This window comes from Hypanus sabinus, chromosome X1, assembly GCF_030144855.1.
Source record: "Hypanus sabinus isolate sHypSab1 chromosome X1, sHypSab1.hap1, whole genome shotgun sequence".
NCBI lineage: Eukaryota > Metazoa > Chordata > Chondrichthyes > Myliobatiformes > Dasyatidae > Hypanus > Hypanus sabinus.
The window spans coordinates 31,156,956-31,173,159 of record NC_082738.1 but is presented as its reverse complement, the minus strand read 5'-3'; the positions used below and the strand labels follow the sequence as shown (position 1 = coordinate 31,173,159).

The window sequence follows — 16,204 nt, the reverse complement described above, 5'->3', positions numbered from 1 at the left end:
CAATCGATGTTTACCAGCCGATCTACCCATCTGTTCTACACATCCGTTTTTCTGCGACTGTCTGTGGATTATCTAGAGAAAGTTCTTATGTCTGTCTGGCTATGTACAGTATGCACCCGCCCCCCACCTCTCTGTCTAGCACCCTCTCTGATTTTTCGCCCTGTCTCCATAAGCCAAAGGACATAGAACTAAGCCATCAATGCCTCTATCTCACTCCTTGTCTCCCTGAATCCCCGTCTGTCTCTTTCTTGTTCTCTCTATCTTTAACTCCCTCCGTCTCCCTCTCCCTCTGTCTCTTTGTCTCGCTCTCTCACTCTCTATCTGTCTCTGTCGCCCTCTCTATCTACAGAACAGAGAACACAAAACACTAGAGCATGGGAGCAAGCCCTTAGGCACATGACGTCTGTACCAACCACGATGCCAAATGTAACTAGTCCCATCTGTCTGTTTATGGCCCTCCTTCTATACGTGTTCGTGCGTCGATTTATTTATCTGTCCTTTTGGCTGCCTATCTGCCTGTCTGTTGAATCTATACGTTGATCTATTCACCACTGTCCCTCCTTCCTTCTATCTATCTATGTATCTACCTACTGTATCTATCTATCTAAACATTCATCTGTCTCTATCTATCTTTCTAAAGATGTATTTCTCGCTATTTATCATCTGCCCGTCTATGTATCTACACTACCTTTGATCTGATGTATCAAGAACAGATGACCAGATACTATATATGCACCGTCAGATAAACAATTAGGTGTTAGATAAGTAGGTAATGCAGGTAGACAGACACAGATAGACATTAGGTAGGTAGATAGAAGAGGCAGATAAATAGACAGACAGACATGCGGGCAGACATTCAGATGCACATTTCATAGATACATAGGCAGACAGACCTTCACTCAAACAGATAGACATTAGGTAGGTAGACAGAGATATGTAGATATTAGGTAGGAAGATGCATAGTCACCGATAGATATTAAATAGAGAGGAACGAGGTAGGTAGAAACAAGCAGACAGACGGCCCTTTCGACAAACAAATACGAGTGGTTAGTTGGTGAAACACTAGTTCTCGAAATGGAACTCCTACAAATGAGTACTGAGTGCTGAGCACGAGGCCGTTATATACAGACTTTCCATAAAGGAATGCGGCAGGCAATAATTGGCAGTCTGGGTCTTAATGGGATAGCGGCAGCTAACCAGACTCCTGGGAATTTGAAGCGCCGAAACTTGCATGCCTGCCGCTGTTCAGTCGGGACCATGACAGACTCCCCACCCCTCCTACCCAGTGTCCCCCGCATCCACACATCCTACGGACGACCCCTGAAGGCCCTGGGCGATCAGAACAGTGCTGGTGAAAGTCCTCTATCAAGGTAAGCTCCGAATGCCCCGTGAAGGAATCCAGTTTCTTTCTTCTAGGCCTAATTTTCTGCCTTCAACCCGTATTGGAGGATCTCTAGTTGAGAGCCAGACCCGTTGATCCGGGTGTAGTTCTGGCTCATGTCTTCTCCGGCGATTGGCCTAGTCTTGTTGTTACCGTGAATTGGCCAACAAAGACTCTCTTGCATTAACCCATTTCTGGAGACATATTTAGACCAGTTGGTCCGCTGATGGAACTCTCTCCTCCACTTCTTGTTCAGGGAGCAGCGGGGAATGGTACCCAAACTGGCGTTAAAAAGGGGGCATTCCGATAAACAATTGCTGCGTTGTGCGCAAGCTCTGCGCAGATCAGCCAAGGCTAAACATCTGTGTTTTCTCTAGGTCCTAGTTGACTCTCTCCGTCTGCCCATTTGTCTTTAGATGGAATCCGGCAGACAGACTGGCAGAGGCCCCAATGAACGCACAAAAGTCGTTCCAAAACCTAGAGGAAAACTGTGGCCGCAATCGAAGACGATGTCCTGGGGGAAGCCACGAATCCTAAAGACGTGTTGTGACATGCGCGTGGTGGTCCCTGAAGCCGATGGAAGTTTGGGAAGCGGTACGAAGCGGCAGGCCATGGAGAATAGGTTTCCGACCATGATTAACATCGAGATGCCGGAAGACCTGTGACAAAGTCCATAAAAATGCGGGGCCAGCAACGAGCAGGAATGTGGAGAGGCTGGACCAGACCTTGAGGCTGTGCACGGAGTTCTTTATTTCGTGCGAAGACATCACACACTAAGATATATTCCTGGACATCTTTAGTCATGCCTTGCTACCAGTAACGTCTCTTGACGAACTCTAGGCTGAAAACCACCCTGAATGCCCAGTCAGGTCTGAAGCGTGTCCCTAGTAAATACCTCCAAACGAACAGGGTCAGGAACGAAGTTACATCCGGGAGGACCATTACCCGGGTCTGCCCCATGTTGCTGTTGGGCTCGGCGCACAATCAAGTCTATGTTCCAGCGCCACCACTCTAGAGCTGGGAGTTATAGTTGAGGTGTTCTCTTCACTGATAGGCGCTTCAAACTGTCGTGGGTGGTAAGTAATAAGGAAGGTGAACTATTAAGGAATAGATTTCAACGTGCCGCTCTGACTTCAGCTTCTTCACATCCTGGATGATGGCTAGTATTTTTAGTTGGTCCATGCCACAAATGGATGCTTAGATCCTTCCAACTAGTGCCTCCACTCCTCCACGGCAACAATTCCCGACTCCGCGGGAGAAAGACGTCTTGAGTAGAAGGCACAGGGATGCAATTTGTGGTTCGAGACAGGTCGTTGGGACAAGATAGCCCCCACTCTTATGCCCGAAGCGTCGACTTCCACCACGAAAGACCAGGTCTGGTGGAATTAGGATAGGTGCGGACGTGAACCTTTGTTTTAACTCCGCAAAAGCCGCCTCGGCCTTCCGGGGTCCAGCGGAAGGTCACAGTAGATTTCTTGGTGAGTGTGGTGAGCACAGCCGCCACTGAAGTGAAATTGCGGATGGACAGCCTGTAAAAGATGGCAAAATCTGGAAACCGCTGGAGCTGTTTCACGGAGGTAGGTTACGACATATTCCACATGGCCTGGGTCTTATCGGGATCCAGTTGTAGGTTGCCATTAATATAACAAGTCCAAGGGAGGACACTGTGAACATATGGAATTTTCTCTTCCAGCTATTCCAAACAAACAAATATCACAGACATGGATAGACATTAGGTCGGTGATAGACACAGATATATTATGTAGGTAGATAGAGAGAAGAATAGATAGGTAGACATAGTCAGATGCAACTGTCATACATACAACAAATAGATATTAGTAGGTAAATAGATAGATAGGCACAATAGATAGATAAATATTAAGTGGGTAAATAAACAGACACACACACGCACACAAGATTTCTGGTTGGTAGGTAGACGGGCAAACAGACCGGTGGATGATAAAAGAAATTTCAGCATTTATAACATTCAATGCCGCACTGGATGCAGAGGATTTAACTCGTCGGTGGGACCTGATAAATGTTACATGGCCTATCAATAACATTAATAGATAGTTCTGCGGTGACATGGGTCCCAAGCCTAGGCATTTAGGTGTACTAATTCTGTGGCGCCATACAATATTAATTTTAAATCGTGAGGGATTTTAATCTGGCTCCGAGCAGGTATATAATTCAATGATCGAGAATGGATGGAGACAAAATCTGAACAGCACGTAGAATATTTTGTTCTGTCTTTGATATTGAGGACTGTTGTGGGGTAGACGCGCCAGCCCTTGGTTGCTTGAGTGGACTTAGAATAATTTTTTATAGACGTATGAAATTCTAATGCACAAAATATTATTCAAAATGTTACGTTTGGCGTCGAGAAGGGATCCCCCCCAACGGCAACTCATTGTAGTATTTTGTGTGTGCTGTTCAGGATTTGCAGCTTTTGAAGAATGTGCGTGTGTGTGTGTGTGTGTGTGTGTGAATATGTTCCTGCGTGTATCTTCGTTTGTGACTTTTAATTTTTGCGTTTGCCTCTGAAAACATTTGTGCGCACAAGTATTTAACGTCACCGAAGCATTGTGTGACTGGTTCGCTTTGTATTCAGGTTACCTATCAGTATATTTCACTTTACAAAGTAGTCCGGCTTGGTGTGGTATATGTGATTCAGTATTTCGTTAAGTCAGCCGTTTGTTCGATCAAGTGTGATGGAAGTCTCAACAAATATTCTCTAAGACCATCTTTGGCTTAGTTAGACGAGTGCGCTATTTTTTCCAAACTATTTCTTGTTTGTCTGTGTAAAGTCATACAGCAAGGAAGTAGGCCCTTCGGCCCAACTCGTCCGTGCCGACCAGAATGCCTTCCTGAGCCAGTCCCATTTGCTTGCGTTTGACCCTCTAAACCTATCCTATACACGTACCTGTCCAACACACTCAAGATGAGGGAGGAAATCAGCAGGCCGGGCAGCGTCTATGGATGAAAATGAACAGATGACATTTCGGGCCGAATTCTGGCTTCTGTCCTGTTCCTTTCTAGTCTTGATGAAGCGTCTGGGCCCGAAACGTCGACTGAATATTTTTTTCGCCTAGATATGCTGTGTGAGCTGACGAGTTCATGTGTATTTTGGCAGTTTTTAGTGTACACGCACATTTCCGACTTCACATTCCAACCATTTGTCTATGCATGTTGCAAGTTTGGAGCGCATTGTACATGCACATCCTGACTCCAATTCAGCTAATAGCCCATTTAAACTATTTTTATATTACTTCTGCTTTTGCACTAATTTTAATTTAACTATTTAAAAGGATAAGTACTAAATTTAATTTATTTAGTTAGTTATTTTATCCGTGTTATCATGTATTTTATCATACTGCTACTTCTAAGTTAAGAAATTTCACGACATATGCCGGTGATACTGAATCTGATCCTGATTCTAATTTTATTATTGGTTCCCTCTGCACGAGGAAATACAAATCCTTCTCTCTCTCTCTCTCTCTCTCTCTCTCTCTCTCTCTCTCTCTCTCTCTCTGTATATATATATATAGTTTTAAATGTTTAGCACGTCTGTAACACACACATTTTTCAATAAATCTGTTTTTAATTATTATTATTATTGGATGAGAGCGCACCTGCACTTTTTCAAAGCCACTTTGTGTTTTTTTAGCCGGTTTTCTCTTTAAATCCATTTGAAGTTGCGACGTATTGGGTGAATAGTTACATGCGCTGTTACAGGAATCATATAAATCTCGGTTTCACATTCTGTTCATCCCTGTTGGTCGGTGGCATTTAAGGGAATATAATTTTTACTGACCGAACTTTGCTTGCTCGTGTTGAGCTGAAAGTCCCGTTTCTTCCTGAAAGCATATTTGCGTGTGCGATGGCTGGCGCACGGGAAATCAAATGCAGTATTTTATTTTCAGCGTTCTGTCTGTCTAGGTTTAGCATTTTTGTAATGTTCAAGCGAGAAGCTTGTGGTTTATAAAACACGGGGAGAAGGTAATTATTTAATTGTAGGACCTGAAGGGTTTTTTACATACGCAGCGCACAATGACTTTAATCCATCCGTTTTTTTAAAAAAATGGTTCTGCATAGGATTGGTTATTTTATGCTTTTATGCAAGCGTTCACGGCTATTTTTGGGGGGTGTGTGTGTGTGAGAGAGAGAGAGAGAGAGAGAGAGAGAGAGAGGAACTGTATGTACGTCGGTCTGTTGCATCTCTGAGTGTGCGGGGGAGTCTTTCTCTGTGTGCTTTTGTGTGTAAAAAGTATGTACCTTGTAATTTCTAGAACTATCTTATGTGCATAAGAAGTTATGAATGAGTCTTGATGTTTAGATGACTGGTTTTGTGGGTCCGGAGCTAATTCTTGCTGCGATTGGATTGTAGTACATCAACAGGATTTGTTTTTTCACACGCCATTTTGTTTTGGTATTTTAAATGAAATCAGTGTCTGGTTTGGTTGGTGCGGATAGTTAGGTGTATGGAGGATTGTAGCAGTTTGTTACGATTTATAAATACGTTTATATTAGCGGGCACTAATTCTGCCGCTTCACTGTTTACTTACTGTCCGCGGGCGCCGGCCGTGGTCAGTCCGAGTCCCTCAAAATGCAAATTAGCTACGTGGCTGTGAGAGCTAATTTTGTAGGTCATGGTCAATGTGCACGGATGCGCAAGGAGAAGGTGGGGGTGGGGTGGACGAGGTGCAAAGAGAGAGAGAGGGGGAGAGAGAGAGAGAAGAGACACAGGGAGAGACAGAGATAGACAGAGAGAAAGAGAGGCATATATTAAATATCGGCCTCTTAGAATGAAGCAAGGCGAGAATCGTGTGATACGCTTGGATTTAATTTATCGGACTATAGAATCAGAAGTATTCTTATGTTTTGGATGTACTGAACTGCAGGGGGATAACCTTCTTAAAATAAAAACTTCCTCTATGTACGAAAACTCTCCGTTCCGGTACGTCCCTTTCTTTATCTATTTAAGACATGCAACCACAAGTAAGTTTCGTTTAAAGTTATATCGTGGGGAGGTTTGAGGCGGGTGCTTAATCTCACCTAGGTTTTACCACGAAGGCTGGAGAGTCCTCCGGCGGCAGATTAGTTCGTGGGTACTGATTTAAAATATCAACATTGTGTCGTTTTCAACCTCCTCTCAACGAGCGCGTTGGCCTTTCGTTCTGGGAGGAAAGAGGTTGCAAAAAGGCAAAAAAAATATATATATATCGCATTCTTTTGTATTAGTCACAAGCAATTGGTTAAAATAGATAACTGTTGAACGTTTAAAATAAAACAAACCACACACAATGGGAGCTTACGCGCCAAAATGTCCCTCAGCCGTCAGAATTAGAATCAGGTTTATTATCGCCGCCTTAAATAACGTGAAAGTTGTTGTTTGGCGGCAGCTGTACAGTGCAATACATAAAATATACTATAAGTTACAAAAAAATAAATAGCACATCAAACAAAAAGACTCCGATATCCGGCATTCAAACTGCAGCTCGGGTGAATTCATAGCATTGATGGGTAGAAAATGTCGCGGAGATGAATTCAAGTTATTTTTCTTCTACGCTTATAAATGGGAAAATATGTGCAAATTTACTCCGGGCAATTGCTGGAAGACAAGTTTCAAAACGGCTCCCGATTTTATTCGGGCGTGGAAATTTAAAATCTGTTTTTAAAAAAGTTTCGATTCAGGTTGTAACCCTCATTATATCCCATTATCAAAGCAGAATTTAATTACTTACCAATATTTGTTGTTGATATTTGAACAGTATTCGGCTTTTGGAGCGAGCACATACACTCACATACACTCACACTCACACACACACTCACACTCACACACACACACACACACACACACACACACACACACACACACACACACACACTCACACACACACACTCACACACACACACTCACACACTCACACACACACAGGCACATTCCTACACGGGCACAGGGAGAGAGAGAGAGAGGAGGGGGAGACAGACAGAAGACATAGTAAAGCGACTACTCCGCATTTCTTTATAAACTCGTTTACAATGTGTTGTAAAACTTGGCAGACGGATTGTCTAGCATTGAGTTAAGACCGGATTTCGCAAATGTGACACCGAATCGAATAAGATATATTTTGCTTTTAAATTCGATTAACTTTATCAGGTGATTGATCCACTAATAACGAAGAAAAAGAATACGAGTGCACTCATTGCCCCCTCCACTTCTGACCATTTCCCTCCCTCTCGTGTCACCAACTCCGTCCACACCACCATCCGCCGATTTTTTTTCTCTCTGCCCCTTTTCCTCCAATGCTCTCTCTTGTCTCAGTCTTCGCCCCCTCCACACTGTCAGTTTTTACCACGTTGCCCCCATTCCGTCCTCCTTCCCTCTCACTCTCTGATCGTCAGATTCGCCCCTCTGACATCACCTCCTTTACCCCCTCTCCCTCTCAAGCTCGTTCTCCCTCTCCTTCTCTCTTTCTCAACTTTCTAACCCCCATCACTCTTTCCCTCACCCTCTCTCTCCCCTCTCCATCTTTCTCCATCCCACTCTCCCTCTTTCCTTTCTAATCCCCCCGCCCCTCTCTTCCGCGTCCACAGGCGCAAACACTGCAAAGCCCAGTGAAACTCCATAAAACCTACCATTCGCCAACCGCCCCGCCCCCCGACGAACAAACTCGAACGACAGGGGCTTGGTTGTAAAACGGAACGAAACCAAACATTATTTATTTTTAAAAAGAGATTTATTCACCCTTTGGAGCGAACCGGGTTTTCGTCAAATTCCCTGACACGCTGAGAGATGAACACCAACGCTGCATTTTAAAAATACTTTTTCTTTATGCAATCTTCGGCCATAGCTTCCGCCTTGGTGCGTTGGATTCCGCCCCCCCCCACCCCACCCCACACTCAACTTCCACATAACACAACTCAGTTCTCGCCCTCACAGCGGGAGGGGTTTGGATGAAAGCGTGTATGGTCACGATCAAGCTTGGTGTACTTCATAAACCAGATCACGACTAAGCCTCCCAGAGCATTGGCAGCTTGGTATTTTTGTATTTTGTGTTAAATGTTTACGTTTATTGGTTAGTGTGGGAGATAATCGAACCCCTGTAATGCTGCCGCTGGGCTCTTTAAGCATAAAGAGGTTATTATTTAACATCCAGTAATATTCTCCTGTCTATTATAGCGGTGATAGCGGTGTGCATCCCACCGCCCCCCAGCCCCACTTTACCCTGATATCGACTCGATGCCCTTGGTAAAATAAAACTCTACAACGACCTAATTTAACCCCCTTGGGGACGATCGAACTCGACAGTAATTCCACATCTTGTAAGAAAAAAGAAATCGCTCAATTGGCCAATTTTGTTCACAATTCTTTCACGTTCTCTTGATTCCTCCACCTAATATCCTCGTCCATTTACCCGGCGCAGTATTTTATTTTGTTTTAATCTTCAATAGTGAACGCTTTGCAATTTAGCTGTTGCCATTAAAAATATCTCTAGATGCCTTTCAACTGATTTTCAGAAATAGCAGGAGTAAGATGTTCACTACAAAGTTGTCAGTCCACTTCTGACTTAATACAATTGTGTCACTTTGAGACCGCCCCCCCACCCCCCGTCTTTTGTTTGGGACGAGCGTTGTTTACAGTACCTTTTACATCTTATCCATGTGTTACCGAGCGGAGATGGTGTTGTTGAGATGTGTGAAGAGGTTAGTATAGGTTTAAAACTGGCCGCCAATCAGTCATTAGGTTTACATACAAAATTTGATTCTTTTTGTCACGGTCCTTCGTCAACTTGTAAGGTGGAATCCAGTACTCACTGGATTTGTAACAGCCCTTCGTCCATCTTTTTCCAAAAAAATCTGTTCATTGCCATATAAAACAGAATAACTTTCCAGCAATCTCATCGGTCCCAAGCCCGACTGCGAAAGGAAAGGGGTTGGGTAAGTGGCTAGCAACCCCATCACGTAAAACCCAGAGCTACAGAAACGCTAACAGAAGTTCCAAAGACTTCATCCATAGGAGAGAAAGGATCTTTGCCTAGATGGGCTACACCTAGGGACAACTTCAAAGACAGTTGTCTGATGGGCTTAAGAAGGGGAAAGAATAAGATGTTTTTCTTTTATTTTGAAAAAGAAATCATCGTATTTGCAAAAGAAAAACCGCACACCCAACAAAAAAAGATGTTTGGGTCTGATGGTTATTCGTGGGATTTGAGGCAGTTTTGCGCGTTAAAGATTTTGTGTGAATTGAGTGTGGCCCTGACATAAAGGGGTAGAGAGGGAAATCATTTCAAAATAAGGATTGAGCAGCGATAATCGATTAACATTTGGCTCTTGGGCTTGCTTTGGGGTACTGGAGGTAAGAGAGGCGCACAGACACACACACACGCGCACACACACACACACACACACACACACACACACACACACACACACACACACACACAAGAGAGAGAAAGAGAAGGAGATGGGAAATGCGGGAGGGGGGAGAAAGAGAGACAGACAGATAGAGAGTTATGCTCACACGACAGATTAAGTGGGTTCGATATTAACTCCGAGTAGAATTCTCAAACACGCCAAAATGTATTTCTATTAACAGTAGGAAATGGCTTGGAAACGATATTGGGCGTTTGTCAAATATTAGCCAGAAACCCCTTTTTCCAATGCCCGTGCATTTAAGAATTCAATGTCAGTGCCTATATATAATAAATATTTAACAAGCAAGAAGCTAAGTTTATGAATATTTATTAACATATCGATCGAAAAATCGTTTAACTTCTATATATATATGAGGAAGAGAGAGTAATGTGTGCATTAAGTGTAGAGAATCATATAAAAATAAAAATGTATACATACTGAACCATATATTTATACACAGGCACATCGAGATAACATTTATATTTTGGTAGAAATTTACAGGAACTTCTACATAAACATACATATATACACGCAATCACACATAAATATATAAATTCCAAATAACTATATTTACATTTTAAGTTCCTCGAGTATTTTTGTATTTCTATGCATATACACAAAGATTCACATATTCTAAATATACATTTATACTATTGTATATTTACATGGAAATAAAATTAAAGACGTGTTTGTGTGCTCGAACATATGTATGTATATACATTACATGCATACATACAGTATATACACATAGATACACAACCACCAACACACAGGGAGAACTGCATAAATTCCAATTAGCTATATTTACTTTTTCTTTAAGGAATTTCGCTTATTTTGTTTTTGATTCACATAACCGCTGAGAATAAATAACTTAGTTTTCATCAAAGGAAGGCACTTTCAGTCTCTGGATATTAAGTCCGGAGGGGAGCGCGTGATGGTAAAGGTGGAAGGGGGATGGACAAGGGATCAGAGTTTCACTGAACATGTGAGGAGCCAAGGGGCGGGTGGAGAAGGGATTCCAGTTTTATTTTACTCTCCCTGTTTGTTACCCACCCCACCATACTCCCATTCAGGCACCTTCCCCTCCCGACCGGAATGACACGATTGATTTTATTGGCCGTGCTGTGAGCAACTTCAGGTCCTGTGTCTCAATTTATGTCCGCTTTAAGTGCATTGATTTAAAAACTCGGTACCAATATCTTCTTTACATCACGTGTCACGTCCCGACCGAGACGTCATCTTGCCCCTAGCAATATTTTCCCTCTCTCTCTCCCTCCACCGCTCCTCTCTCTCTCTCACGCACTCACTCACTCACTCACTCACTCTCTTTCCCCCTCCCCTCTCTCTCTCTCTCTCTCTCTCTCTCTCTCTCTCTCTCTCTCTCTCTCTCTCTCTGTGTCGTAGAGAGCGGACACGGTGGAGGCGAAATATGTTTAATTCCATGGCTAACTTCTGCGCTCCGACCGCCAAAGACAGAGCGGCGGGGATCAACGAACGAGCCGGCTGCGCGTCCTCTAACATGTACCTCCCTAATTGTACCTACTACCTTCCCGAGTTCGGCGCCGTGTCGCCGTTCCTTTCCCAGGCCGCGTCCCGACAGATCACCTACCCTTACTCGACTAACATCCCTCCGGTTCAGGCGCTGAGGGACGGGGCGTACGGTCCCGAGACGCCGTCAAAATGGCATCAGCGAACCAACTTCTCGTACGCCACCGAGGAACTCTTGCCGCAAGACTGCTTGGCGCCTCCTCCGCCGCCACCGCCAGTCGGTGAGATATTCCTCAAACATGACAGCCCTTTCAATCACCGCCACTCGCTCCATCACCACCACCACCACCAGCACCGACAAAGTACGACCCAAAACAAGAACGGCGTGCTGCCTCAAGCCTTCGACCGGTTCCTTGACCCCGCGTACTGTGGGGCGGCGGCGGCGGAGAGGCCGGAGCGGACAGTGGCGTCGGTGGTCGCGGCGGATTCCTGCCGAGAGAAGGCAGAGAAGCGGAACTTGGCAGGGGCGCTGCTGCCCGGCGCGGCTCAGCGCGGAGCGGAGAGACAGAGAGAGGGGGCAGGGGCCACGGTGGTTGGGACAGAGAAGAGCGGCAGCAATTTCAGTAGGTCAACTTCCGCCTCTGCGTCTCTGTGTTTGCATGCGAGAGAGAGGGAGAGAGAGATTGGCGTGTATAGGTGAGAGAGAAAGAGGATGCGAGGTGGGTGTGAATGAGGGAGAGAGCGAGTTGTGAGTGAGATTAGTGCGTATAGGTATGAGTATGAGAGAATGAGATTTCTGTGTGTGTGAGAGAGTGAAAGTGAAATTTACTGTGTTTCCCTGTGAGGTTAGTATGTGTGTGTTTGTGAGAGAGTGAAATTAGTGTGTATTTGTGCATGTGTCTGTATGAGAATTAGATAGCGTTTACTTGTGGGTGTCTGTTTGAGAGAGTAATATTAATGTGTGAGTGTGTATATGTGTGTGTGTGTGTGTGTGTGTGTGTGTGTGTGTGTGTGTGTTGTGAGATAGAGAGAGAAAAGGGAAAATGAGTGTTCTGTGTGAGGGCGAGATTAAAATGTGTGTGTGTGTGTCTGTGTGTGTGTATGGTGGGTTTAAAGATGCGAGACTCTCAGCGCCAAGATGTATTTGTTCGCTCGCGATTTTTATGTGGATTTTTATAAGCGTCAGAGCGATGTTTATTGAAAGCGCGTTGAATACTGTTTCAGCCCTAAGTATTTTTATGACAGAGAGCTGCCCATCCAACTCTCTATCAGAGTCTATGAAGATCCCATGCTTCTGAAAACGTGTCCACGCGTTTGTTCTTTATTAATGTTAAACTCAATCGAGCATAATACAATTGCGCAATTCAAAGCTCTGTATTTGCTGTAAAATCTTAAAATATCTCTACTTGAAAGGCTCGCAAAGCGCATTAAAAATTATCCCCAGCCAGGCACACAGTTAAAGTAGCGCCATGGTTAAGTTCAAACGTATGGCGTGCTTCGGAATCATTTTGCAGGGGAGGAGGAAACTTTTTTTTTGTCTGTGTTCAGTCGCCGCGTCTCTCGGATTTAACAGCGACGAAACAAAAAAAAACAGTGAATTAACTTATATTCTTAATCTCCCCGCGTTGTGTTTTGTCCAGGCGGTTCCCGCACGCGGAAAAAGAGATGTCCCTACACAAAGTTCCAGATCAGGGAACTGGAGAGGGAATTCTTTTTCAACGTTTACATTAACAAGGAGAAGCGGCTACAGTTATCGAGGATGCTCAATCTAACGGACCGCCAGGTCAAGATCTGGTTTCAAAACAGAAGGATGAAAGAGAAGAAATTAAACCGAGATCGGCTTCAGTACTTTTCTGGAAACCCGCTTTTGTGAAATTGAAAATTATATTAATATTATAAATGTATAAATCGAAAATTCTGTGCATTAAAAGTCATAGACATTAACTCGTTTCCCCTCTCAGCTACAGAGGGACGGTATCAAATGTGCTTCGATGCACAAGGAGAAATATTCATCGTGGAATTTAAAAAAACAGAATCTTCCACTTATTTTAAAGTTAGATGCGCCGACTGCTGAGGGTCGCTGCATTGGTTACCCAATAATTTATTTTGCGGTTTAAAAAGGCAAGTAAGTGTACCCGCCACCCGCCCCCACCCCTTCACACACACACACACCGCACTCTTCTTTATTCTTTGGTGGGATGGCTTTCCGAATTTCTATCTTTATTATTGTTAATATATATGTTTCCACCGTTTCTCTGATTCCTCGCGCGCGAGAGAGAAATTAAAGAACCAGGGGAAAATACAGGACAAGAGTATGGTGTAAATTACTTAAGCTGAGCAATTATTGCGACAGGCGCCGTTGATTAAGATTGACAGATTACACAATTAGTTTGGGCATTTAACACATCCTTTTTTGAATGATTTTTTGATACGCTCTTGTAAATCTACTTCATTGAATTGTGTGTGTGCGCGCTTGTGTGCGTGTGTGTGTGTGTGTGCGCGCGCGCGCGCGTGTGTGTGTGTGTGTGAGAGAGAGAGAGAACGAATGCATATGCATTCGAGGGGATGTTTTTGTTTAAAAAAAATTAAAAAGCTTGTTCCTTCACAACTGATTTTAGAGGTATTTATCTCCAAACTCGCGCTAAAATAAAATTTGTCATACACAAGCCAAAGGCAAAAATGGTACAGATATTACTTGCTGTAATCTACTGTGAATCTTAAATTATCAATGTACTTGCAAAAATATATATTAATAACATTAATAATAATAAAATATTGTCACAAACAATTTACAGCAGGGAGCCTGAACAGCATTACTTTTAATCTGGTTTCTGGCTTTAACCATCGGAAGTATAAAAGACTCCGCAGCGAGATGCAGGATCTGTCTAAATGTGTAATTACGATGGATTCGCTCTCTGCTCACCGAATGAAGGCTGCCTGTCGATTAAACGGACAGGATAGCCATTTTATAACCTCTTGTTCTAGAAAAGAAACCACGCATAAATTTTAAAGAAATATAGAGCTTATTTTCTCGCTGGTTTTATGCATGTTAAGTGCGTACTGCAACCCGGCGTTTTTCCGAAATCCCCACGATCAAATTTCGCTCAGTTTTAATCGTCACGTTAAGAGCACTCACATGCGTACGCATCGCGGAGGGAGAGAAGATTGAGTCCTGATACATAAATTTAAGGAGGAGGATCAATTATCTGAGGAGGGGGCATACCGCGTTTCTTACTGCTTTGTTAGAATGTACACAAGTGTTTTGCGAGCGCGTGTTATCTCTATGCATTGTGCGTGTGTGTGTTTAAGGGATAATATTGTATGTTGACTGTATATATCAACGTAGTGTGTTGTGAATGCATGCGTGTATGAGAGAGATGGTCTAAGTGTGAGTGCATATGAATTTATCTTTGAGTGAAGTATTTTATGAATACGAATGCGAACAAGAGAGAGAAAAACTGTAAATATGACTTGTGAATCTATATATGAATGAGGCACTTTTTCTGAATGCGTGTCTGTGTGTGAAAGAGGGAAATATTGAAACCGTGAATATCTGTTTGAATATATGTGGAACATTTTTGTGAATCTGTGTGCGCGTGTATATGAGAGAGGGAGCGTGTGAGATATTTTAAGTGTGACAGTATGATTATTTTGTAAGTAAAAGGAACATTTTTGAATGTAAGCGGGTATGAGACAGAAAAAATATTCTAAGTGTGACCGTGTGACTGTAGAGTGAAGCATTTTTGTGAAGACATGTGTGAGAAAACTATGGTAAGAGTGACTGTGTGATTATGTATATGAGCGGGACATTTTCATAAATACGCGTGTGTGTGTGAGAGAGAGAGGGGGGGAAATATAGTGATTGTAGAGTGAAGCATTTTTGTGAGACAGAAATATTTTAGGCATGACTGCGTGTAACTGTAAATGTAAGTTGAGCATAGTGAATACGGGTGATATATAGAGAGATTATAAATAAAACAGTGTGAATGCGTGTGTGAGAGAAGAATATTGTAAATATAACTGATTGCAAATAAAGTTTTGTAAATATGTGTGTGTATGAAAGAGAGTGAAATATTTTAAGTGAAATCTATTATAAGTAGAGCATTTTGTGAAGACGTGTTTGTGAGAGGAAGAGAGAAATATTTGTGACTATGGTTGTTAATACGCGTAGGTGTGAGAGAGATAAATATTGTAAATGTCACTGTGTGTGATTGTACATGTAAGTGGGATGTATTTGTGTGTGTGTGTGTGTGTGAGAGAGAGAGAGAGAGAGAGAGAGAGAGAGAGAGAGAGAGAGAGAGAGAGAGAGAGAGAGAGAGAGAGGGGGGGGAGGGGTGAACTGCGCTGAGTTTTGAAAAATTCATCCAAGCTTTACTTTTTTAAACATCCAACAAAATTTCCCGCATGCTCCGGTGTGAATGCAAGTGCACTTGTGAGGGAGGGGAAAGGAAGGAGAGAAACAGGGAGATGAAAAAAAAAACGAAATCAGAGAGATGGAAGCAGAAAGAGAGCTCGGGGGGTGGAGAAAAAGGAATGTGAGAGAAAGAAAGATTCAAAGAGAGGGATAAAGAGGCGTGAAGAAGGCAAAGTGGGGGAGAGAGGTGCAGCAAGAGAGAGAGAGAGAGAGAGGGAGAGGAAGAGAGAGGGGGCTGCGACAGAGAGGCGTGACAGATAATTTCAAGCAGAGAGCGAGAGAGATACAAGGACAGATAGACAAACAAAAAAATGAGAGACAGAGACACGGAGTTACAGAGAAAGAGAGAGTTAAATGGGGAAATGCAGAGAGGGGAGTGGGAGATGCAGAGAGAGAAAGACGGGAGAGACAGGGAAAGATGCAGACAAAGTGTGTGAGAGAGAGGCAGAGCGAGAGAAAGGGGAAATGTATAGAGTGCCAGGGAAAGATAGAGAGAGGGATAG

The 16,204-nt window shown here is 43.4% G+C and overlaps 1 protein-coding gene across 1 annotated transcript; it reads left to right on the top strand.

The window, feature by feature from the left end:
- Window positions 1-10,708: 10,708 nt before the first annotated feature.
- On the top strand, window positions 10,709-15,463 carry LOC132384469 (homeobox protein Hox-C11a-like). Its single transcript, XM_059955620.1, has 2 exons — window positions 10,709-11,910; window positions 12,928-15,463. The coding sequence occupies exons 1-2, from the start codon at window positions 11,229-11,231 to the stop codon at window positions 13,158-13,160; spliced, it is 915 nt and encodes a 304-aa protein (XP_059811603.1). The 5' UTR covers window positions 10,709-11,228; the 3' UTR covers window positions 13,161-15,463.
- Window positions 15,464-16,204: the final 741 nt, after the last annotated feature.

Coding starts and splice junctions, on each gene's coding strand:
- LOC132384469 (XM_059955620.1), top strand. CDS start 11,229: ATGTTTAATTCCATGGCTAACTTCTGCGCTCCGACCGCCAAAGACAGA. Junction 11,911..12,927: donor GAAGAGCGGCAGCAATTTCA/GTAGGTCAACTT, acceptor TGTTTTGTCCAG/GCGGTTCCCGCACGCGGAAA.